This window comes from Aquarana catesbeiana, linkage group LG05, assembly GCF_042186555.1.
Source record: "Aquarana catesbeiana isolate 2022-GZ linkage group LG05, ASM4218655v1, whole genome shotgun sequence".
Taxonomy (NCBI): domain Eukaryota; kingdom Metazoa; phylum Chordata; class Amphibia; order Anura; family Ranidae; genus Aquarana; species Aquarana catesbeiana.
In genome coordinates, this window is record NC_133328.1 from 112,055,223 (window position 1) to 112,079,449 (window position 24,227).

The window sequence follows — 24,227 nt, forward strand, 5'->3', positions numbered from 1 at the left end:
TTACCCTTTTGTCATCACATCCAAAATAGTTTTAGGTATATGTTAGTGAACTGAGCCATTCACCAATTCTTTATAACTATCAGAGGCTTTGTGAAGACGCTCTATCTTTTTCAGGTCAGCTTACGTACTCTAAAAAAATTAACTGAATATGTCTATTTTACATTATGGAAAGAGCAGCAGGATACTGAGTGTAAATTGGGTGTACAGATTTACCCTTTACAGTCTTACAGAGAATTTAGAAACCATTGTGTGATTCAACACTCCAGCTGCCACCAACAGCTGAAAGTTTTGGGTAGATAAATCCTTTAACTCCAGGAAAGTGAAGACTAGCAAATTGTTGTGTTTTCTACAATAGTTTGCCATTTTCAGCCAATTATTTCACTCCCACCATTTTGATTACTATGTCAAATTTTAGACAAACAAAGTTGTGAAGCCAATAGGAAATCATTGTCTAACTATTAAAGCAGATCATATGGATAGTTCCCTAAGATTAGTATAATTTCTTCCTCTCTCTGTGGTGTTTCCTCTTCAAGCTTTCTCAGGTTCAATAACATAGTGCAAGTGTATGCAAAGCAGAGCAATAACTCTTCTTAGACCACCCGCTGGCTTTGTAGCAGTTGCAATGAAAACTTACATAGCTTTCCTCAATGAAGATGCTATGCTTATTTTCAGCAGAACTAGTACAAAGCCAACATACTAGAAAACACAGGTGCGTTTATCAGTGGGGCTCTGACAAACAGACATGGTGAAAACCTCCTTTAGGACACCAGAGACAGTGCCCTAGAATACAAGGGGCTGTAAAAAAATGTGTTCTATGAAATGTGTAGTTCTTGCTTCTAACAACAATTTATCTTTTCATTCACAGATCTGCATTAGACAAATGACACTTGGAATCTAGGTGGTGTTAGCAAGCAGATGATAAGCTGTTCCTTCCAATATCTATGCACAAAAGATTTTCTTTATTCGCATTCATATTATGTATTCACTAACATCTTCTGTAGTCTCTACTTTATCTGCAGTGGTTGCAGTAAAGATGTATGTAACTAAATACAGTAAAATAAGGACTCTTTTATACAATAAGTAAAAGTCCTTCTAACTGTGGAGCTCCTCAGCCTACCACACATCTGCTGATCACAAGTAACATGGTTACAATGCAGCCAATACCAGCAGTATGACTGAACTGGGCAACAACAACTTGCACCAAAGAAAAATATGTAAACTTATGAAACTAGCAGTACTGTATTTACTTTTTGATTTTAAATAATTGTGTTTATATTGCCTATGTATAGCACAAACTTTTCTTAGTATTAGATAAAGTTGAGAGGGTTGAAACCCCCTCTCTATTTTTTTGTTGTCTTTGTCCCATAAGGAAAATTTCTCTTACTTCTTGGTACAGAGATTCAATAGAACGTGAAAGGAAATCTCTAAAAGTAAGGTGAATTGTCAAGACAGTTATCATCAGATTTACCCTCACCTCTTGTTCTGAAGACATTGCTAATATTTTTATCATTTCCATCACTTTCTGTCTTGGTGACAGTGATCACCAGAACAAATAGACAGGGTAAGCCTACCAAGCTGGGGCACAGATAGAAATAAAACAGGGGTTCTAATCCTTCCCCACCCTAATCAAAAAAAAAAAATAATTAAATTCAAAAAGATTGTTTAATCTCTATGTATCATCTCAGGCCAGTCACTTCATTGGGTAGATGTAAGGGTTTACAACCACTTTTAAGTCAATGTATGGTGTTATGCTGTGTACACACGGGCGGACTTTTCAACCAGACACCATACATTGACTTAAAAGTGGTTGTAAACCCTTACATCTACCCAATAAAGTGACTGGCCTGAGATGATACATAGAGATTAAACAATCTTTTTGAATTTAATTATTTTTTTTTTTTGATTAGGGTGGGGAAGGATTAGAACCCCTGTTTTATTTCTATCTGTGCCCCAGCTTGGTAGGCTTACCCTGTCTATTTGTTCTGGTGATCACTGTCACCAAGACAAAGTATTGACTATACATACACTTTAAATCTCAGTGTGTTGAGGGAAGTGTTGTTTTTTAACTCAAATTCCCTATAAAATTATAAGAATACTCAGGGCACTTAAACTAATTTTACCATTGATAAACCTAATCTATTCAAACCTACTTTGTAGGAACATTTAAGCAATTTATAATGACTTAAAGACTAGAGAGAACATGAAGTCTACCTGTAGTCACAGGAGAAGACATCGTGGGGGTTATTTACTAAAACTGGAGAGTGCAAAATCTGGTGCAGCTCTGCATAGAAATCAATCAGTGTCCAGGTTTTTATTCTAAAGCTTACTTGAGCAAGCTGAAGTTAGAAGCTGATTAGTTACTTTACACAGCTGTACCATATTCTGAGTGCACCAGTTTTAATAACTCTACCCCTATCAGTTCAAAGCAGAAAACAATTAGGAGATCTTGAGGTCCTCAAAAATCTGGTGGATGACATAGCTCATCAAACTCCATCTATAACTATTACTTTATTATACATTATCCCTTAATGTTCATGCCACAGTTAAAAACATCTAACAGCAATGTCTTTCACTATGGGATAGAAACACCAGAAAACACCAGATGTAACCCTATGCAAACATAACAGAACATAAAAACTCTATGCAGGCCTTTGAGCCCAGGGCGCCAGCACCGCTGGACATGAATGCTAATCCATTATTCAATCAAAGCTTTTGATTTCTGAAACAAAATACCAAACAATCAGGACCAACTTCTCTATAAACATGGACAGAATATATGTTTTTTTTCTAAAGAGCAACCCATTTAAAAGCATTTGGCATCAGGTTCTACTACTTGTGGACTGATTGCCAAGTCCAAGTTCTCTGCATGATCTAAATAAATCATTATATTGCTTATTGGATCTGGAGACACTAGGTTATGTCAGATTTGCTTAACTCACAAGGATTGAATGCTTCAAACTGTTTATAAGCAAAGTCTCAAATTATATTTGACTTAATGTGTTGTTAAACTGTCTTTCTCAAGCCCCAGTAAAGGTCAGCCCATTTAAAAGAAAGGGATGAAAAACATCAGGCAGAAGACATGTTTGTGGCATTGATTTAGAAGCCTGGACTAGTATTAAGTGCCTTGGGAAAGAGAGGGATTAACATGTATAAAAAAGGTCAAGAATTATTTTGCACTGTTGTTGTTTTGAAACTGGTTTGTGAGCAATGGGAAGAGGGATTAAGTGCTCTTAGTTTTATTGTACCCCTGTATTATTGCATATTTATTGCTGTACTCTCTTATTGCAGTCTGACCTTTCTCACAAGATAGGTCCTAGACAGATAGGGGACATGGTGCACTGATGCTTGCAAGGAATGTGATGTCTTCTGGACCATCCGTCCTTCAAAGCCCTGCGTTATTGGTTCCCTGGGATAAAAGGAACAAGCTGGAAACATTGATATGTCTTTTTTTTTTATTGCACACAGCCTCTTGGACATTCTTACATGGACAACTTCAAGATCCATCTGAGAACACTTCAACTCCTCCACTCCTATTGCTTTAGGATAGTTATCAGTGACCTCAACATGCTACTTTAATAGACAATAGCTGCAAATTAATATGGTACTGCTATGTTATTTGTGTACTGTAGGTCTTGACGACCTGTCTGGAAAGTCAGATTCATAGTACTAAACCTCTCTATCAAAAACAGGAGAGCACCAAGAATGTATTTAGGGATTATGCTGTTCTAGGCACACCTGAGCGATGCTCAAATTTTGTATCATGTGAATATTTTGGCAAATGCATTACTATAATCAGCTATTAGAGGCAGCATGAGGTAGCATGCAGAACTACTTAGTAATGTCAACCAAACATTAAAAACAGTAAGGCAGGCTGTACATTTTTCCAACGCAGCACAGTGCAAAGCAATCCACAGCCTCACACTGCACAAAGGCCAATAAATATTATAGATACTATGCAGTGTGTAAATATACAGTATATTCATTCACCAGTCACTTTATTTGGTACACCTTGCTAGTACTGGTTTAAACCCCTCTTTGCCCTCATAACTGCCTTAATTCTTCATGGCATTGATTCAACAAGGTGTTGGAAACATTCCTCAAGAGATTTTGGTCCATATTGACATGATAGCATCACACATCCATGATGCAAATCTTCTGTTCCACCATGTCCCAAAGGTGCTCTATTGGATTGAGATCTGGTGACTGTGGAGGTCATTGGAGTACAGTGACCTCATTGTCATGATCAAGAAGCCAGTTTGAGAGGATTTGAGCTTTGTGACATGGTGCATTATCCTGCTGGAAGTAGCCATCAGAAGATGGGTACACTGTAGTCAAAAAGGGATGGACATGGTCAGCGACAATACTCAGGTAGGCCGTGGCATATAAACGATGCTCACTTGGTACAAAGGGGCCCAAAGTGTGCCAAGCAAATATCCCCCACACCATTACACTACCACCAAGCTGAACTGTTGATACAAGTCAGGATGGATCCATGCTTCATGTTGTTTATGCCAAATTCTGATCCTACCATCTGAATGTTGCAGCTGAAATTGAGATTCATCAGACCAGGAAACGTTTTTCCAATCTTCTATTGTCCAATTTTGGTGAGCCTGTGCGAATTGTAGCCTCAGTTTCCTGTTCTTAGCTGACAGTAGTGGCACCCGGTGTGGTTTTCTGTGGCTGTAGCCCATCTGCCTCAAGGTTCGATGTGTTGTGCATTCAGAGATGATATTCTGCATACCTTGGTTGTAACGAGTGGTTATTTGAGTTATTGTTGCCGTTCTATCCTCTCGAACCAGTCTGCCCATTCTCCTCTGACCTCTGACATCAACAAGGCATTTTCGTCCACACAACTGTGGCTCACTGGATATTTTCTCTTTTTCAGACCATTCTCTGTAAACCCTAGAGATGGTTGTGCGTGAAAATCCCAGTAGATCAGCAGTTTTTGAAATACTCAGACCAGCCTGTCTGGCACCAACAACCATTCCATGTTCAAAGTCACTTAAATCCCGTTTCTTTCCCATTCTGATGCTTGGTTTGAACTTCAGCAAGTTGCCTTCACCATGTCTAGATGCCTAAATGCATTGAGTTGCTGCCATGTGATTGGCTGATTAGTAATTTGTGTTACCAAGCAATTGAACAGGTGTACCTAATAAAGTGGCCGGTGAGTGTATATATTATGTATATTTAAATATATATATATATATATATATATATATATATATAAAAAATATGTAATAATAATATATTAAGAGGACCTGCCATGTATGATTTACAAATACTTGAATACAGGTTTTATTAGCGTCCTGTAACCCAATGCCTGCATTATGAAAGAATGAAGAAACTGGACTGTCCATGGGGTACATCAGACAAATAGTTAACAAAAAAAATTGAATGACTGCATTTTAAACTTTTGCCTAACAAGCTATTGATGTGCCCCCCGCAATGCACAGAAGTGAGCTAAGCAGCCACCCTAACAGGAACTTTCAAGACATTTTTGTGAGTCTAATATCAGCCAGATCCTACCAGTCATGCTCTGCGCAATATAACGTAGGTAGCACAAAGATAAAACAAACCTAACAGTAAAATCAAAAAACTTTTCCAATCTGCAGCCTAAAGTATCCGGAGTGTGACCCGTTTGGCATGTGTGCGTCACAATACCAAATTTACACCATATGTTGAGCTCTCCATTTTAGCAGAGGAAGTTTAATGCATCACATAATTCCCACCTCCTAGGGTCAGTATACCCTCTAGCAACAACAGAGGAGTGTGACCTCACAACTTAATTGCACTTATTATCCATTTACAATGAATTGTCACAAGTGAGTAAAACAAATAGCAAACAACCGCTACAAATCCCTAAACAGAAGCTTTTTCACTATTATACTCTACTCAATGGACACTCGTAGTTTTCAGTATACTAGGTGATTTAACACATTACTATGCCACAGTTCATGTCCCTTCAGACAGCATGACTGACTGGGTTCAACCCAAAAGCTTGCTGCCACCAAGTAATAGAAGCATAAAACACTCTCATTCTTCATATATATATATATATATATATATATATATATATGTATGCTTAGCAGTTTGATGTAATTTAGTTTATGTTGTCTAAACTCTGACAGTCTTCATATGCCAGGGTCATATATTTTCTATGGTGAAATGAAAAGCAGAAATGTAAACATGTAGAGCATGCTTGATTCTACAAGCCATTGCTATCAAGTTCTTCACTTTAAACCGATTTCAGCATTACCTAATAGGAAATGTGTAAGCAACCTTAAAGCGATATCAAACCAAAAACCAAAAATGCAATATACTGCAGCTTACCAATCAATAGATGTGGTGGCTGCATTAGTTTTCTCTGTATTCACCTGGTGATCTTCCCAGTAACACACCTCCTGTATTAGTGTGCCCCCACTGTGGATGAAAGAGCACAGGGGGCACTTTTGGGCATCAGCATTGGTAATCTAAGGGAAGTGTTAGATGTACTAACAGACTCAAATACATTAACAATTGAAGCCAAGCTCAAGTTACTTTATAAGCAGTTACAGAAAACAGTTTTTTTTTTTAGTTTGGGATAAAGGTTTTACATAAATACTTGAAAGCTGAATATTGTAAATACCCTTGCCAGTGTTAAATGGTTTGTCTCATCTCTGTAAATGATACATCTTGCAAGAGAGCTTTTTGTTTTGACAAACAACAGACTCACTGGCTAGATCACCAGATGAAAATAAAAGAAAGAAAGCCTAAAAAGAAAATGCAGCAATTACATCTAAGATTTGGTAAGCTGCAATATAATAAATATTTGCTTTGGGGTTTAATACTGCTTTAATATGAAATATTTAATTTGAAGTATACCTATCAATCCAATTGACTTATTTAGTGTACTGTATAACTCAAGTAGCCAATGTCCCCCACATATATAGGCACCGGTTTTAGTACCCACTATAAAATTGCATACCTGAAATCATGGAAAAGGTTACAATTACCCATCTTGACCTGAGCTGGCACAGGCATTACTGCCTGCCACTAACTGTAACACGTACAGCCTGGCACAAGGCTTGTCTCCACTTTGGGTTAACAGATGGCCATAAAAAAAGACATTCCCTGTCTTCACTTTGTTGCTTCAAATGGATTGACCATATTCCATATGGTTGCCAGTCATCCTCTTCATGTGCCAGGCTCAAGATGGAAAGATCACCACTAGGGCTGAAACAACTAATCGATTAATCGACAACTAATCGATTATGAAATTAATCGATTACTATTTTCATAATCGATTAATCGGCCAGTAACATAATGGGGTTAAAAAAAACCCTAAAATGAGCCCTTTATAGTACAAAAAGAGCAAATAATCGCTACTGCAAATATTACTTTCACAGTTCTACACTAAAAAAAAAATAACCCCTTACAGTAGTGATTATCTGCTTTTTTGTACTATAAAGGGCTAATTTTAGTTTTTTTCACCCCATTATGTTACTAAACGTCTTAGACCTGGTTCACATCTATGTGTTTTTTGGTGCTTTTTGCAGAAACTCACTACAGTTCATGCACATGGTTTCCTATGGGAAACGTTCACGCAAAACGGTGCTTTTTTGGTTCAATATACTTCAATAGAGAAGCTGCAGAAAAGCATGTAATGCGTTTTTGCAGCAATATGTGTTTTTTTAATCTGCCCAACAACAAATTGGCCAAAAAAAAATGCAAAAACGTAAATCGCAGCAAAATCACGTGCACAAAAATCAAAATGCACAGCAAAAAGCACTGCAGAAACAGATGAAATGCAAACTGCATAGGTGTGTACTGAGCCTTATGCTGGCCACACGGATCAATTTTCAGACGAGAATATTCAGAGGAAAAATCTTTATACATTCACTGAATGAAAGAACGAACGTTCTTAAAATTACATTTTTTTTTTTTTGAAGGAAGACATTATTTTTGTTTTTAATAAAAAAAATTTGATCACTGAGTCTGATGATATTTACCAGATTCACCCTTTAATGGTATATACAGTATATCTCCTCTAATAGTATATACAGTATATCTCTCCTCTAATAGTATATACAGTATATCTCCCTTAATAGTATATACAGTATATCTCTTCTGTCTGTTATGCTCAGAGTGGATTCGATATTTTGCTCCCTAACCATATAGTTGGTTATTTATATTTACCACTGCATAGAGATATTTAAGAATAAATTACCTTTTTTTAAAACTGTACACATTAACTAAATTATACACCACACTTTTTTTTAAGGTTATTAACCGAATAATCGATTAATCGAAACAATAATCGGCCAACTAATCGATTATGAAAATAATCGTTAGTTGCAGCCCTAATCACCACTAAAAAAGGAAAGGCTATGCCAACCTGAGAAGCCAGGGTCAGTAAAAAAGTTTAGTAAAAAACAAAAGGACCACGCCACTAGTTTTGAAATCCTGTTCATCATTAAAGGCCAAGATAACAAACTAATGCATTTCAGAGATCATAAAACTCTCCCTTAATCAGGGCCTAAATTGCAAATAAGGATGAAAATAGACTTAAATGAGTTAGTTGGATGCTGAGATAGAATTTCTAATTAAAAAAACTGACTGTATGGTTGTTTAAAAAGCTCACCTTTGGATCCAGCACCTTCTATCAACACCATTTGAAAGGGTAGTTAAAATGTATTTTTTCCTTAATCTGAGATATAACAAATACATGATCTTTTCTGATGCAAAAGCTTGTAAGGAGGGGGGTATGGGGGGCTCGGGCATATTTTTCATTTAAAGTTGCACTTTTAATTTTAAAGTTTCTTTACTGAACTGCTAACAGTTTAATGTACAGATCTTAACTTTCAATGTGTATCTAAGTAAAAATCAACAGATATTCAAGCCAACAGCAAGGTACGCATAATAACCTTGTAACATAAATGAGTATAGCAAAAATAGACAGGCACTAAAATATTGACACTATAAGATAGAAGTTGTTAGAAGCCTGTAAACAGAGGAGGTATCTTTAATACACGACTATATGTTAAAATGGTATATCTACATGCGATAATCAACAAAATGGTCTCAATAAAGTGGGTCAAGATCCATACTCAGTATAGGTAAGATTAATCTTGTATTGCCCATGGGCACAGGAAAAAAGGCTTAACCTCAGTGGCAAAGGTTACAAATGCCTGCCTGTCCATCACTGTAAACCCACTTGAGCCATCATTGTCTGTCCTATGGCCAGGGCAGGGAGACAGTCCCTTATTGTTCCTGGAGCCTACAGCATAGACTGTTGGTTACCAAAATGAGCAAGGGGTCATCTGACTCGTGTCGGGGTTCCTGTTTCTTTTCCTGATCGAGCTAGCATAAAAAACATAAGGGTTATATAGCTAAAGGGCTAGAATTAACTCCATTGTTCTTATTGTGATTTAATAGGTAAACAAGGTATTCCTGCATGTTGTTAAACTGTCACTTTAATTATTGAAATATGGTACAGCTAATGAATCATTAACCCCACAGAATATACATTCTGTAAGCATTATGTTAGGAATCCCTAATTCATATACAAGAAGAGAAACATGGCTTTTGAATAATGTAATGGGAAATAGTTTCATCTGCCTCATTTGCACAGTAGTTCCTGTTCTGGTTTCACAGCAGAATGTAACAATTGTTGCTCAGTTTCCATGTACATACTTTGGATTTATTTAATAACTTTCCTAATTTTTAAGGTATGGAGATCCAAGGATTTACTAAAGGGTCTGCGCAATTTTAAAAACTTTACCCCATTTACACAATGTGGAGTATAACTAATTAAAGGGACCAGAGAACCTTGTATGCTGTCTGTAAATTAGCAAAGATCTGTACAGCCTGAAAGTTCTAAATGCATGTCCAGGGTTGATGACCTAATGAAGTGTAATTAAAAACTTTCACAGTCACCACCCGATGCAGGAGTGATCCTTCACAACTAACCCTTATGAAAAGAGCTTATGAGTTGGTTTTCTGAGCACCTTCCCGAGCACAGAAGGGGTTTATATCTTTCATGCCCAGTAAGAAAAGAGTTTTTAAGCTGTCATTCAATTTATATAAATACGCTCTCAATGAAATATAGGTACCATAGAACATCATTTAGAATTGTGATATTATCCTTGGATTTTAACAGACATCAACTGCCCCAATATAACATTTCCGTTTTGCAAAGATTGGGATTTACTGGTGACTGAAGTGACTTGAAGTGACTATTGTGAACAGATAATAATAGGCAAAGTATGATCCTGGTATATTTTAAATGCTAATTGACTGATCTACTGTTAGGCATGGCAGTAAGATTATCATGTTTCAGTAACCACTTAATTCCAATAACAGTGCTCTCAAAGTTGTAGTGGTCTTGTAATACCACTTTAATACTATGAAGTGTTCAGTCTCACAGAGACAGAAGGTTGTAGCATACACCCGTTAGTATAACATCATAGCCCAAACTATCCAATCTTCCTTACCTGGACAGAATTAGTCTAAATATAACTGCATTGTAGTTACATCAAAGGCTGCTGCTTGCAAAAAAAAAGTGACATGGCCTCATCCTGAAAAGTATCTATGTCTAAGAAGATACAAGTTCATCAGAACCAAGATAATTCAGATTATAGGGCTTAGTTATTAAAAATTTCAGGAGCAAAAATGAAACAATTTCTCATAGTAACTAATAATGTATAGTAACTAATAATGTTAGACCTCTATTATTATATAGCAACAACAGTTTGTGCAGAGCAATACAACATGAGGGTAGACAGTACAATTCAATACAGGAGGAATCAGAGGGTCCTGCTCATTTAAGCTTACAATGTAGAATGAAATATGCAATCTGATAAGCTGCTAGGAAATTGCTCTATTTGTGCTCCAGTTTTCTCCAATCAGATCTATTGATATCATACTTCTACACAGAGGTCATTATCTCAGATTCTTAGGAAAAGCTACTTTTTACACTTGAATACATTGTAGCACTAGCTACATGTTCTGGTGTATGACCAATGTAGGGGCATTTATAAAAGAATACCAGTTGTGAGGGTATTTTTATAAATAAACCACATTTTTGTACATGCTATTCTAATGTCCTGCTTTTTGCATGATTTATTTATGCGGCTGTCTATATGAATGTCCCTGGTGTATTTATTTTAATTCCTCAATACTTACATATTCTACTCTTTAAAAGATGAATAGTTACTTTATATTACACTGTTTGAACAATCTTGTTTAAATTAAATAAGCCATGTAATATTTGTAATTGGTGGCCAACTGTAACAAACCACACTCTCCAGGAGTCCTTTAGGAGGAACACTGGTTAACAGTACACGTATCTGCTAGGTAATCAGTCTCACAGCTGGAATGCAGAGGTCCTCCCTGCCCACGTATTTACCCAACATAATGGAAACTACGAGCAATCATCTTTCAGGATTAATCTGCAGTGTCTACTCGGTTTCATCTGTTTAAAATATCAGCCAATTTATATCTAATATAAATGGACACAAGGTAAACTTGAAGGGCAAATTCTTAACTCTCTGATTCTGATAAGGCTTGCATGTGGGACCTGTATTCCTTTCAAATGCCACTTTCATTAAACATCACTAGACCTTGCTTAGCTGTGTTTCAAGGCACAGGGATGTCTACACCTATTCATGTTCTCAGCAGGGGTTCAGAAAGTCTCACTTGATGCAATCTTGATGTCTGTCAGAAAATATAAACTGGGACAGCATTCGATTCCCTTTGGAACATAGAGCAACAATCAGGACTTTTTCCGTGCTGGACATCAAAGAGCAATGATATCATCTATGTGTTTACTAAGAGATGCTTGGTAACATGGAGTTTTTTTGCCATCCAAAGAAGGTATTTCCCACTGAAATAAGACCGTGACACTTTTGCTTTTTTTTTTTTTTATTTTGGATTTAGCAGGAAAGGGTTAGAACCTCTGTCAAGGTTTTATTGCTTTCTATGTCTCCATTGCAGAAATGGACCCCTCTATTTGTACTCGATACCATTGTCACCAAGACAGAGAGTATCGGAAAATCCCAATTTCACCAGAACATAACTTTGGTCTAGCAGGGACAGCCACACACTGATCGAAATTAGGAAGTTTCCTGCTGAACTTTGGGAGAATGTTTTGGCTTTATGAACACTTTAAGAATTCTGAGGCCCTTTTTATTAAAACTAAAGAAAGTTGGCAGTATGGTATTGTCTATTTCAACCATTATAGTCTTTAGGATTATTTATTTACACTGTGCAAAGAGCAAAGTGTAAGGATGCAGTTTCCTACATCCATCAATCAGAGTTTATTTTGGTGAAGCTGAACTGCAAACACTAAAGTGGTTACTTTCTTGTTCAATAGTTTTTATTGATAATTTTAGCAAGTACAGGACAGAAAATGCAGGTGGAAACCCACATATACATGCCATTGATGTAATGCCAAATTGAGTCTATAAGCCCATTGCATGAAAGTATAGACAACATCGGCACACACAAATAAAACATACTTTTACATTCTTCAAGGTCAGCGGGCCTAAGTCTATTTCAACCTTAATAGGCCATGTGATGAATATAACTAAAAAAGAGGAGATTCTTTATAGGTCTATTCATTGAATGTTGAAGTGTCTGTGTGGGATAAGTAAAGGCCGATGCATGTGTGTAAAGTTACTGTTTGCTGCTGCCACTAGCAACAAAGGAAATAGTGTATGTAATGAAGGTTGTTTTGGGGCAGTAGTTGTTGGAATTTATCAAACTGTGTCCCAAGGGGAATTTGTCCAGTTTGGGATTAAGGGTTAAGTTAAAGTCTCTACATGAGAAAATTATTCCCTTCTGGTGTTGTTTAAGGGGGAATAGAATGTAAGAAGGGAATCATGTTTTCTGGGAATTATAGGTGTTTAGTGACATTAGCATCCTGGCATTTACCTCGCAACAGGGTCAGCTATCTGCTTAAAGCAGTCAAAGTGTAGGTTTTTCCTAAACATTATCAAAACTTGTATTTGCTTGGTCTTGGTTTGCTGTTGCCTGTAAGCCCTGATGGAAGTAAGCACTAAATTATCTGGGGGTCGAGGCTTTTTGAATATGGGTCTACTGAAAGTATGCAACATTAATTTGGAATGCTTGTATTTCAATACTTTGACCCTTTTGAATGGAGAGTTAATGCCCAGAACATCTGAGGAGGTTAAGAGCCATTGATAATAGTGAAAACAGAAGAGAAAATATGCAAGCGTACATAGTCAAGTCAACCCCAGTGGGAGAGGGGGTGAAGGGAAGGCTGGAACAGGTTAGAAAAAATGGGGGGAAAAAATAGCTATTAGGAGTGTATCTTAAAAGTAAGAAAAAGGAAAGTGTGGTGTGAATAGGTGAAGTGAGGGTGGGTGTTTGCTAATTTTGAGCACTGGTGTGCAAACTCTATGAGTAAAATTGGTCTCATGGAGTCTGAGAGGGAGCATGAATATGATTCAGGAGAATAAGCCAAGAGTTAGTCTGGAAGTTTTAATATAATTCCTGACAGCGCATACATTGTGTCTGGTTAGCCAACAGCAGGAGGAATTTTTACTACAAAAGGTACACAAAACAGCAATAGCAACAATACCTATCATAAAGAGAATCCAGGTGCACAATGAAAATTTATTGAAGAGTGGACTATTCACTTTATGACCTCAGCTTAAGGGTGTTGGAACATGGAATCTAAAATAATAGGTAGGGTCGTTTAACTGGATAATAAGAATCTATTAGGGATAAATGCCCCCCAAGGACATGGGTTTATAATAGCCATTCAAGAAATATCTATGAAAGCATCTTTTCAAGTATCAATAAGAACAGGAACTTAGAATAACAATATTTTCCTAATGCAGGTATAAAGGTAGGAGAGTAGGCAAACAGTAGCACATTGTACCCCCTGCAAAGCCTGTCAGTAGTAGCACAAACTCACAACAACATAGTGTCCCATGTGCTATGGCATCCACTATAGGCAGACATTAGGACAGTGGATCTCTTTTCAATAAACCAGGGCACACCGGCTGCCAGATGTTAACAGTATATACAGGGGCATTTGAGAAAACAAAGTAGCACCTTGCATGGAGAATTTAGGATGTGCAATTACAGTCTGTCCCAACATGGGAAACAAAGCATAAACCTGATGCTGATAATTTGAACTGGATAATAAGTGGCCACCAGAGATGAGTGCCACATGAGGACACGCAGAGAATAATGAAAAACATTTGGCAGGTAGCCATCATGGAGGAGCATTAGGTCAATCACTTTCTGGCAAAAGCAAGATAATTGGGGTTTAACATATTATTTGGAAGTGGTGAAGTGATTTAAACACAGGGATAAAAGGCATAAAAGTTCCTAAAATATATAGGGAACCACAGAGAAACTGAGAGTTAGGCTAAGACATGAATGTTTATCAAGTAAAGGACAGTCCACAGTGATATAACCTCCAGTCACTGAATTGTAAAAAAGAAGATAACAGAATAGGTTAACAAATAGCCCGTCTCAGGTATTTTTATAAATGAAAAGTAGTGGTAACCATAGAGCCTGGGTCCCTCCATCAGGTAGGTCATGGTCTAATGTGCAGTGGGGAAATTCCTCCTTAGAACGTCGCTGTGAATTTTGTCATTGTTTGGGTGGAATCTGTAAAGCCTTGTACACACTATTTGTTTTTTTTGTTCAACCCAGCAGGCTGAACGAAAAAAAAAAAAACTGAAGAGCTTGGGAGGAGTCGCTGTACTAACATTCATGTCTTAGCCTAACTATCCAATGTTAGTACAGTGATTTCCCCCGCTGAGCTATTGTGATGCCCCTCCGGCAGAACACACAGGTCAGCGCTCTCAGCCATTGGCTGAGAGCACTGATCAGATGTCGATTGTCAGACCTTTTTTGGTCATGCCCCTTCGACAGAAGGTGGTCGAACGGCCAGCTTCTGTTGGACCAGCTGCATTACACACAGGCTGAATGTTGGCCGGTTTCTATTGACCCAGCTGATGACGCCTGATATTCGGCCCGTGTGTATGGCCCTTAACCCTTTGCTTTAAAAACATTTTATGCTGGTCTTCAGAGAGGTGGTATGGTGTTGCTTTCTTTGTAGATTAAATATTAAGTTGAAGGGAAACCCCAGCAGTACCAGATCTCACAATCACGGAGAATTTGTAGATAGGGCCACAGGGTCCTACAATTAAAGTTGGCCATGGATGGATTGAAATTTGACAGGTTCAGTAGGAACTATTCACAATTGGACTTGCTAGAAAAGTTTAGTTTAATCAGCTGCAGCACTGATCAGTGCATTCTGACAGTGGAGGGGTCTAGCTAACTCCTTCACTGTAAGAATACAATGACACAGTGGGGAGATTTTCCGCACTTACTTCAAATGTGTGGATGGGGGAATCAGTTTAGTTTTTCATTCAAGCTGGATGAAAAAAAATGAGATATGTATGTAGTATAGTACTTTGCACTAAATTGGCAAAGACCTGCTAATTATGTCCCTGGAACCTTTTGTTAGTGATAGTCCCCAGAAGTTGTTCCTTTTTGGGAAAATCATGCCACTCCATTACATCCCAAGTAGACCCATTTGGTAGTTTCCGTACAAGTGCCCTGTATCCATCTCTAATGTCTATGGAATGAAATCAAGGGTGAGCTTCTTAAACAGTGCTGTGATCAAGCTGACGAAGCCTGGGATGGATTTGGGCAGGCCATGAATATGCAGATTGCTCCTGCATGAGAGATTCTCCAAATCCTCTTGTTTATCTTTTAGGAGGGCAAGTTCTTTTAGAAGGTCCTCTATTTCTTTTTAGTGGCCTTCAAAACAACAGTGTTTGTTTTGGCTATAGCGGAGAGGGATTAGAACACCTGCCAGATTTAATTGCGGTCTGTGCCCCCATTAGGGAGATTCAACCTCTCTTTTTGTCATAATTACAATTATCATTGAGAGCAAAGTGAAAGAAAACCCCAAATTTGGATTGCCACCACAACAGGAATAGAGGGGAAACATTCCAATAGGGACCCTTTTTCCTGGTGACCCTGATGAGAACCAGGGCATTCCTCACTTTAATGGATACAGTCTCACTTCCTGATTGAATTTGGGACAGGAAGTAAAAGGAAATATCTCCAATGGAACAGAGATAGCAAAAATCTGGAACAGAGATAGCAAAAATAAAATTGACAGGGGTTGTAACCCTATTTTCCTTAGCTTATCTAGGAGGGCAGTATCCGGGTGCCTCAATACTCCTGAGGGCTGTAAGAAATTGATTTATGCTTTCCAGGGAAATGGGTTAGACTCCCCAGAGGAGTTGTACCTCCCTGTTGGTGGGTCCCGCTGCTGAGTAAGCCTCTTCCAACTAAGGTAACAGAGAGGCAATCAGTCATTAACTTAGGCTTTGTTTTGACTATGGGAGCAAGCTTCCTCCTATGCAGCTAATCTCCCTAGACACAATCGTAATAGTGTGACGATCTAGACAACAGTTTAGTAAGTGTCATCAGTTTTATTTAAGGCAATACTCCTGGGCAGAGCAGAACAGGCTCAAGTTGCAGCTATCTTGCACCCCCACTAAATTGACTACTTTCATTGAATGTATTAAGCCCTCAGCTTTATTTATTAAGTTATCTGTAATCTGACAGGCTGCTGAGGTAAACATTGACAAACACTGATAGGACAAACTGATTTTTTTGGCACTTATGTTTAAAAAATAAAAGTAAAATCTTACCGGTTTTCCTCAAAGGAAAGTCGTTTTTGCAATCATGTGCTCCAGGGAGAGGACATTTATATGATGGAGAGGTCCCACTTAATGGGGGAGAGCTTTGATCCAATGAAGTATGATGTGCTGCCCTACAATAGAAATATAGATATACATTTATACACCAGTTATTAGCAGAGAGATAGGTGAAAGTAGTTGTATCATGAAAAGATTATTGGCCTGAATATCTGTCTATCAGCTCCTGCTCTGTTTGTCTGCAGGTATATGTGATGGATAATCTCTATAGCCTGTACAGCACATAAAGGACACGTAATTAATGGTGAGGAATAATGCAGATTAAATGATCCTTTAGGCTACTTTCACACTGGGATGTTGGGGGCATCGGCCGTAAAGCGCCGCTATTTTTAGCATCGCTTTAAGTAGTTTTTGCAGAGGTTTTTGGCCGCTAGCGGGGAGCTTTTAACCCTTGCTAGCAATGATACATAAAAATGGGGGGATTTATTGACACTAGAACAGGTAGAAGAAAACAGCAATAAACACATTACTAAAACCGGAGAGTGCAAAATTTGGTGCACCTCTGCATAAAAACCTTCCAGCTTTCAGGTTTTATTGCCAAATCTTATTTGAACAAGCTGAAGTTAGAAACTGATTGGCTACCATGCACAGCTGCACCAGATTTTGCACTCTCCAGTTTCAGTAAATCAACCCCAGCGTCAGAAGTTCCAATACTAGCAATAAACGTATAGATCTTTTGACGAGAATATTCATACAGACATTCGTACGAAAACTCTTTGCACATCGATGAATGGACGAATGTCTTTTGAAAATTGTCTTTTGCTTTTAACTTTCAATTTTAAGATGAATGTAATTTCTGGATGATAACTACATACACTGCCCGACATTTTTCCCTTAGAAAAGTTTTCCTTCCTGCCCCTTCGAATTTTCCCATCACTGCGGTTGAAAATGAACAGCGATTTGACCCCACTAACGATTAAAAAATCAAACGAATGTTCTTAAAATGAAAATTTTCTAACAGAAATCTATACGTGTTTGGCCAGCATAACCCTTTTTTGACAGGAAGTGAGGGTAAATCTCCAATATAAGGATGCCGGCTGCAATACAAAACCGAACAAAGGCTCTAGCCCGTCCCCTTTTATCCAAAATGACTGGCTGGGGTTTCAAATGGCAGGTGTCAAAACTGATCACATGTGCAGCACCATAGCAAATGTATATCAAACAAAGGCTAAGATGCACCTTCCTTGGTTGTAAGTGATAGAAGCCTTTAGTTCCATTTAAAGGGCATGATGGGATAAGCTGACAATGCAGGAAAGAAACTGGGAGGCAGGGACAGAGCACTTCCACCCCATAACAGGAAGTACCTGAGCAAGGGCCTTCAAAGGATTTTTGTTAATAAAAGCCGCAGATGTAAAAAGATTAAAAATAACAGTAAAATATGAACCTCTTCCCACCACCGCCTCCTGGCTATTTTAGAACTTCTAGATGCCGGGAGGCAGAGGCAGGCATTCGGGTCACGTGACTGTTGTGATTGGCATTCGGGTCACATGATCTCATCGGGAGCTTTCCGGTCTCCACTGGTGACTGTTCCAGGAACGCGCCCTCTTAGCACAATTTTGTGTTTATTTTTTTTTTTTTCAAATATAACTTTTATTAACACCCACAACGGGCGAAATCAGATCAAATACAACAAAGAAGAAAAATATAACATACGGATTACAACTAAAATATAACTTCATTTATATAATATAATGTAATATAATATATGGAGGCACGCGTCAGTAAAATCATATAGAAAGCCTATCCCCGGTCGGCGCCTCCCCTTGTTATCTACTAGGAGCCGTGTATAGAAGGGATTCAGGTAGCAAGTCTGACTTCACTCGTTTCCTTTTTCCTATTTCTAATCAAATAACAAAACAAAAACGGACAAACAAACAAACAAAAAAATATATATATAAATTTAAAAAAATAAACAGCGAAGGGGAGAAAGGACAGGTAGGAAGGGAGGGAAGGGGATTAGGTATATTTGGTTCTGGATAGCCAAGGCGTATAAAGGGTAGTATTCAATTTTGTGTTTATACAGGGCCACATAAATGCAGGCCTCTCGGCGTTAAAGCCCAACCGCCGAGAGGCCCCATATATGCAAGCGGCCGGCAGAAAGAAATTAAAATTATATGAGATTTTAGTGGTTGCTATTAGATTGACTTTAATTATAGAAATCCTACAACTGCTGAAGTATCATTGTTTACGGTTGGTCTGTTCTTTCCCGAAGGACTGTCTCATGTGCACATCGCTCTTCAAAAGCCGTTTGACAGGCAGTGAGAAGGAGATATATCACCTACTCCCTTCCTGTTTTATCCCTGAAATCCCGAGCCACTGCGCCACAACTGTGTGCATTTCATGCTGTTCCACAGCTTTCATGCCTCATTCACTTGATTGGATCGTGTTCAGTGTCGGTACTGAATGTGACACGCTGTTTTTATTTTTGCCACAGCCATTGCATGCATACAGCCCCGAGTGGCTGCATACTCTGGCTTAGGTGGATAGTAAAACTGTGACTCAACCCTCTGATCCGGCCACCTCCGTGAATGAGTCCTAACACAAAAAAATTGTTCATTGCAGAAATAGAAGACAGAAACCTGATGACATACGTGTACCAAAGCTTGGGGTGGCGGCCTATGGAATGACTGTTTCCGTTTGTATAGGATTCTTTTGTGGCAGATTTACTCAAAAGGAATTCCTGTAGTTTCAGCTTGACTTCGGTGCTGGCAACAGCTCCTGAAAGGCAAAAAAAAAAAAAAGTGTTAAACTGCAAGGAACAAAACAGTTCTCTGGACAGAAGGAGAACACTCTCACACCAGCCATCTAGCACTATAAATAAATATTAATGGGATGGCGTGTCCCTTAAGCACAGAGAGGGTTAAATATGATTTAGGAAGTGCGAGTCCATTTTGCTAGTTCCTAGGTAACAAGTCCACACAGCACACACTCAGCCAGAGGGAAAGGCCTATAAAAGTGACAATTTACTTCTGCTTCCCACACTATTTGTTTACTCATAGGGTACATGTGAAATTACTTACTGCCAGCGTTTCAAATTAATATTGTGACTCTGAAAGCACATGAGGCATTGTGCGGGCTGTTGGAAAAGGATTAAATGCTCTCCCCTAAGGTCAATTAAATCTCTGTTCATGCTTATTGATTGCTAAATGAAAAACCTTCTGCACCTACGTGGTGGAGTGGGAGCAGACGGCAAACATAAAATGAGCAAATGTATTAGAAATTGTTTCACTCTCTCATACAAAGTCAATATTAATTCACAAAACACAAAGTCAAAGGTAATGAAAAGAACAGGAAGGATTTGGCTAATAGCGGAACCCTCACCCAATATTAGAGGGTTGCACCTAAGGTTGGAGTGAGATGTGGGTACATAGGTCATTGGGCATGTGAGAGCCTAAATTGAAAGTTGCATTGTAAGATGGGAAGGGAATTATACAATTTAAGGTTATTTCTTAATTTTGCCTTGTATGTCCACTGCTTTTACAATTAGGTCTCATTTATAGGGACACTGAGACCTGAAGTCAATCTCTTGACTAGAGCAAGGGTTGGGAACCCTAAAGAAGTGGAGATCTACCTGAACAACATGGGAGAAGTCAAAGATCACCGGGCATGGTGTTGCCTCCTAACACCTGATTTAAACCTCAAATTGCTGTACTACCATGTCGCAATTCTGTACATGGGTTTAAATCAGGTGGTGAGGAAGCATCATATGTCCTCCTCACCACCTGTCAAACATACTTGGATAATTTTTCAGAGGAGCAGCAGTGCCTGCTGCACTTGTTAATTAACCCCTTAGTTTCTTTCAGCAGTTGCAACTTTAGGGCTTGTTCACACATAAAGTTGGGGGTGGGAAAGCCCTGCGGTTGAGTCATTGTTTTACCGTTCCCAGTCTCTACCCCCTTTAGCTGCTGAGGCAGCAGCCAAAGGTGTACACATGCCACAGCAAGAATTAAGCCCCCTGTTGCTTTTGGTGGGTGCTACTGCCTGCCAATCACTACCTATTCAAGTAAATGGGGCCACTCTGCAAGTGCCCCGCAACTGCATGCTTCTGAGGAGTCCAATGGGTTAAAGCGGGTGGTGAGAAAGCAACACAACGTTGCCTGCTTTAACCCCCTGTTTGCTGTACTGCACAAGCTTGCAGGGCACTTGCAGATTGCCCTCATTCACTTGAATGGGTCATGCTTGGCAGGTGCTACACCCACCAACCATGACAGGACTTATAACTACTACTACTGTGCAGCTGCAGACCGGGAAATGTCTCACTGCCTGTGATTAGCGGTGTGCAGTGTCAGCTTCCTGGCAGAATCGAGTAGGTGGGTTGGGAATAGGATTCTAAACACGCCTGAACACGCCCAAGCCCATCTCTACTGGCTACTGCAGCTAAACTATGGGGTTTTACTACCCCCCAAACTGCAAATGTAAATTAACCCTTACTGTTCTGAGCCCCCTATAAGGCTGCTTTCACACTGATGTGCTTCACTTTACCTGCACCATTAGTGCAGCACAGTACATCTTCCACTTTCCTGGGTTAGCTGTGCTTTATTATAGACTTCTATTATATCTTGCAGGTGTGGTGCAATTTCTAAACGAGAACCAAAACTCCTGCATTCAAAAAATGTACCAAATCCGCAGGATATAATAGAAGTCTATGGATAAGTGCAGCAAACCTGCAAGAAAGCTGCAGGTACAATGCACAGCACCCAGGGTGTAGGTAAACCGCAGTGCATCAGTGTGAAAGCAGTCCTATACTATTATGCCCAGGGTATTGCTTCACACTGACCTGAAGATCTCTTCTTTCCTGCTGCTGGCACCACTAGCCTGGATAAGAGGTGGAGTGCAGTTGGTATCACTCTGCATGGCACAGGAGCCAGCTATACAGAGGAGACACTGGCTTATGCGGCTCTTGCTCCCTACTGCAGCTCCAAATTTACAAGCAGTTCCTCTACATTGTTTGATATTCTGGAATGGCGGGTCAGCAAGCCCAGACCGAGATCTACCAGTCACCTGTCGGCAATCTTCTGGTAGATCGCAATACACAGGCTGCTGACCCCAGCTCTAGAGTTTAGCCTGACTTTACATATATTTTAAGGGGTGACAACAATTTGGTCAGTTCTGAAAATTAGTAACTTTTTCAAGGAACCTTTAATTTTTAAAACTGACTCCTAAAATCATCACAAGATATTGCTTTTTGGATAGTCCTGAGCACTGCAGTAAGAATAAATGTACAGTTTGAGTAGATACGGTTCCAATTCACAAAAAAAAAAAAAAAACACAATAAAACAAGACAGAGGCGTTCACCGATAAAGTAAACTGAATGTATTTGTCTCCCTCTAGTGAGCACATATAGATCACAACAACTGACCACATAACAGGTTCAGATCCTTTTATGGTCCCTCTTCAGGGAAACTTCCTGCAGATATTTCTTAACTATCTAAAAATGTTCAAGGTTGGTAAGAAGACACTTGAAATAATTGTTGTGACTGTAGAAGCCTTAACATCCTATCTACTAAAAATACACCCAGAAATATAATCTCCGTTAGGAAGAAGCATTGGAACAAGGGTCTACGGAAATGTCCCATGGCATAAAAATTAACTGGTGTTTGTTACTTAGCTTATAAGATGTGTAAAAATAAACTTCACCATCATTAATATCATTACTAGTGGGGTGACCAGATTGTGTAAAATCCAGTCTGGTAGCAATCTACCCGAAGCTGATTAAAAGGGTTATATATTTGAATTGTCAGTTTTTTTTAATAAATTAAAGTATAACTAAAGGCAAAACTTTCTTTAGTTTTGGATAGAGTGGAGATGGATTAGAACGCCTGTCGGGTTTTATTTGCTGTCTGTGCCTCTGGTTAGGTAGATTCACCTTCTCTATTTGACCTGTTTACTATTATCATTAAATGTGAAAGTCCCAAATATTGTCCCCAGAAAAGTAATAGAGGGGAAATATTTTAATGGGGATACTAGTTCTGGTGACCTGGAGGTATTTCATCTTATTTCATCCGAAATGAAAAAAAAAAACGTTTTGCCTATAGTTCTATTTTAATAATATTTACATGCAGGATCTTGCTAGCAGAATGGTCCTGAGTACATGCAACCTTTTGTATACATTGGTACAGGCAATAAAGTGTGCATACGTGTATACATGTGTACATTTCTGCTTCATCCTCATCTAGCTGCCAGTGTTGCAATTTACATGTATATGCTTATATATACACTTGCCAACACATGCATATGCATGTATATTACTACACTCAAACCTAAAATGTTCTTTTTTTTTACTTTTTTTTATTATTATTATTTTTTTTTTTTTATGGCTCTGAACACATCACTGCATTACAGATCTTTATGTAGCTGTGTGCATTGTCCCATAGACAACAATGCACCTGGTTCAGATATATGATAAAAAAAAAGCTACATGGCTACATGCGTGTGTAAGAGGCCTTACCCATGCTTTCTTTTATATTTTTTGAATAATAAAAGAAGCCCTGGAAGTAAAAGCAGATCTAAAGCCATACAGTCTTTATTATGGAAACTGATTTGGTCTGTATGTTAAAGTCTAGGTTTTCGCAACACAGAGGCAGAAACCAGAAAAGGTGCAATTACACTTTCAGCCATCACACTGCTGGAGAAATGACCTCAGTGCTGTGGATTCCCTATTGAAATGACTGACAGACAGTGATGTACTTTTGTCCCTCTGTAATGATGTTTTTTCACCCAATGAGGCAGTGAAAATTGGGCAAGGCTTACAGTATGATAGGTTTGGTAACTTGAAAGGTTGAACATTCTATGGGGGTACCTCATCCCATAGAATATTTTAAAAGATAGTACTGATATGGCTGACTTTAATGGTACCAGTGAAGGACATCTAAACAAAATAATGCTAAATATCTTTATTACAAAAAAGTTTAAAATATTAGGCAAATAAAATCAATTGATCAATATGCTCGATCATAAGTAGATTGAAGATCTCTGTTATTACAATGTCAAGAGGTCGACGTGTATCACATCTTTGCTTTTTTTAGGAGCTTACATTCCTTTTTTCATTTCAATAATCTTTATTAAACTTTTCCTCGTTACAAAAAGAGGTAAAAATAGGAAAACAGTAATATATTTTTTCCAACAGCTTATAGACATCAGTCAATCAACACAAGTTATACAAAAATACCTTACATTCTAAACCCTATCCACCCCCCCCCCCCACTACCCCCAACCCTCTCCCTCCCGTCCTCCCCTAATAATGGACTGTATTAAAAGGTTACCTGGACTCCATTTATTACTAGTATCACGTCAGCTGTTAAGTCTTATTGCACTAGATCTCCTTTACCTCGAAGCCTTACTATCAGATAGTCCCATGTTTTAAGCTCAATTCAGGGGTTAGTTCAAGTCAAGGGGTTATGCCCAACCAATGTAGCCAAGGGCTCCAAATTTTTGTAAATTTTTCATAACTATGTCTCCTGGTATAGACTG

General features: G+C 38.6%; 1 protein-coding gene across 9 annotated transcripts in view; it reads right to left on the bottom strand.

Moving 5' to 3' along the window:
* HDAC9 (histone deacetylase 9) overlaps positions 1 to 24,227 on the bottom strand; it is an 872,451-nt gene that overhangs the window by 263,611 nt on the left and 584,613 nt on the right. For all 9 annotated transcript variants that reach the window (XM_073630072.1, XM_073630070.1, XM_073630071.1 and 6 more), the window contains 2 exons: positions 19,349 to 19,475; positions 16,692 to 16,813 (listed from right to left, as the gene is read on the bottom strand). In XM_073630072.1, coding sequence (XP_073486173.1) covers positions 16,692 to 16,813; positions 19,349 to 19,475 — 249 coding nt within the window. The remainder of the gene's footprint in view (positions 1 to 16,691; positions 16,814 to 19,348; positions 19,476 to 24,227) is intronic.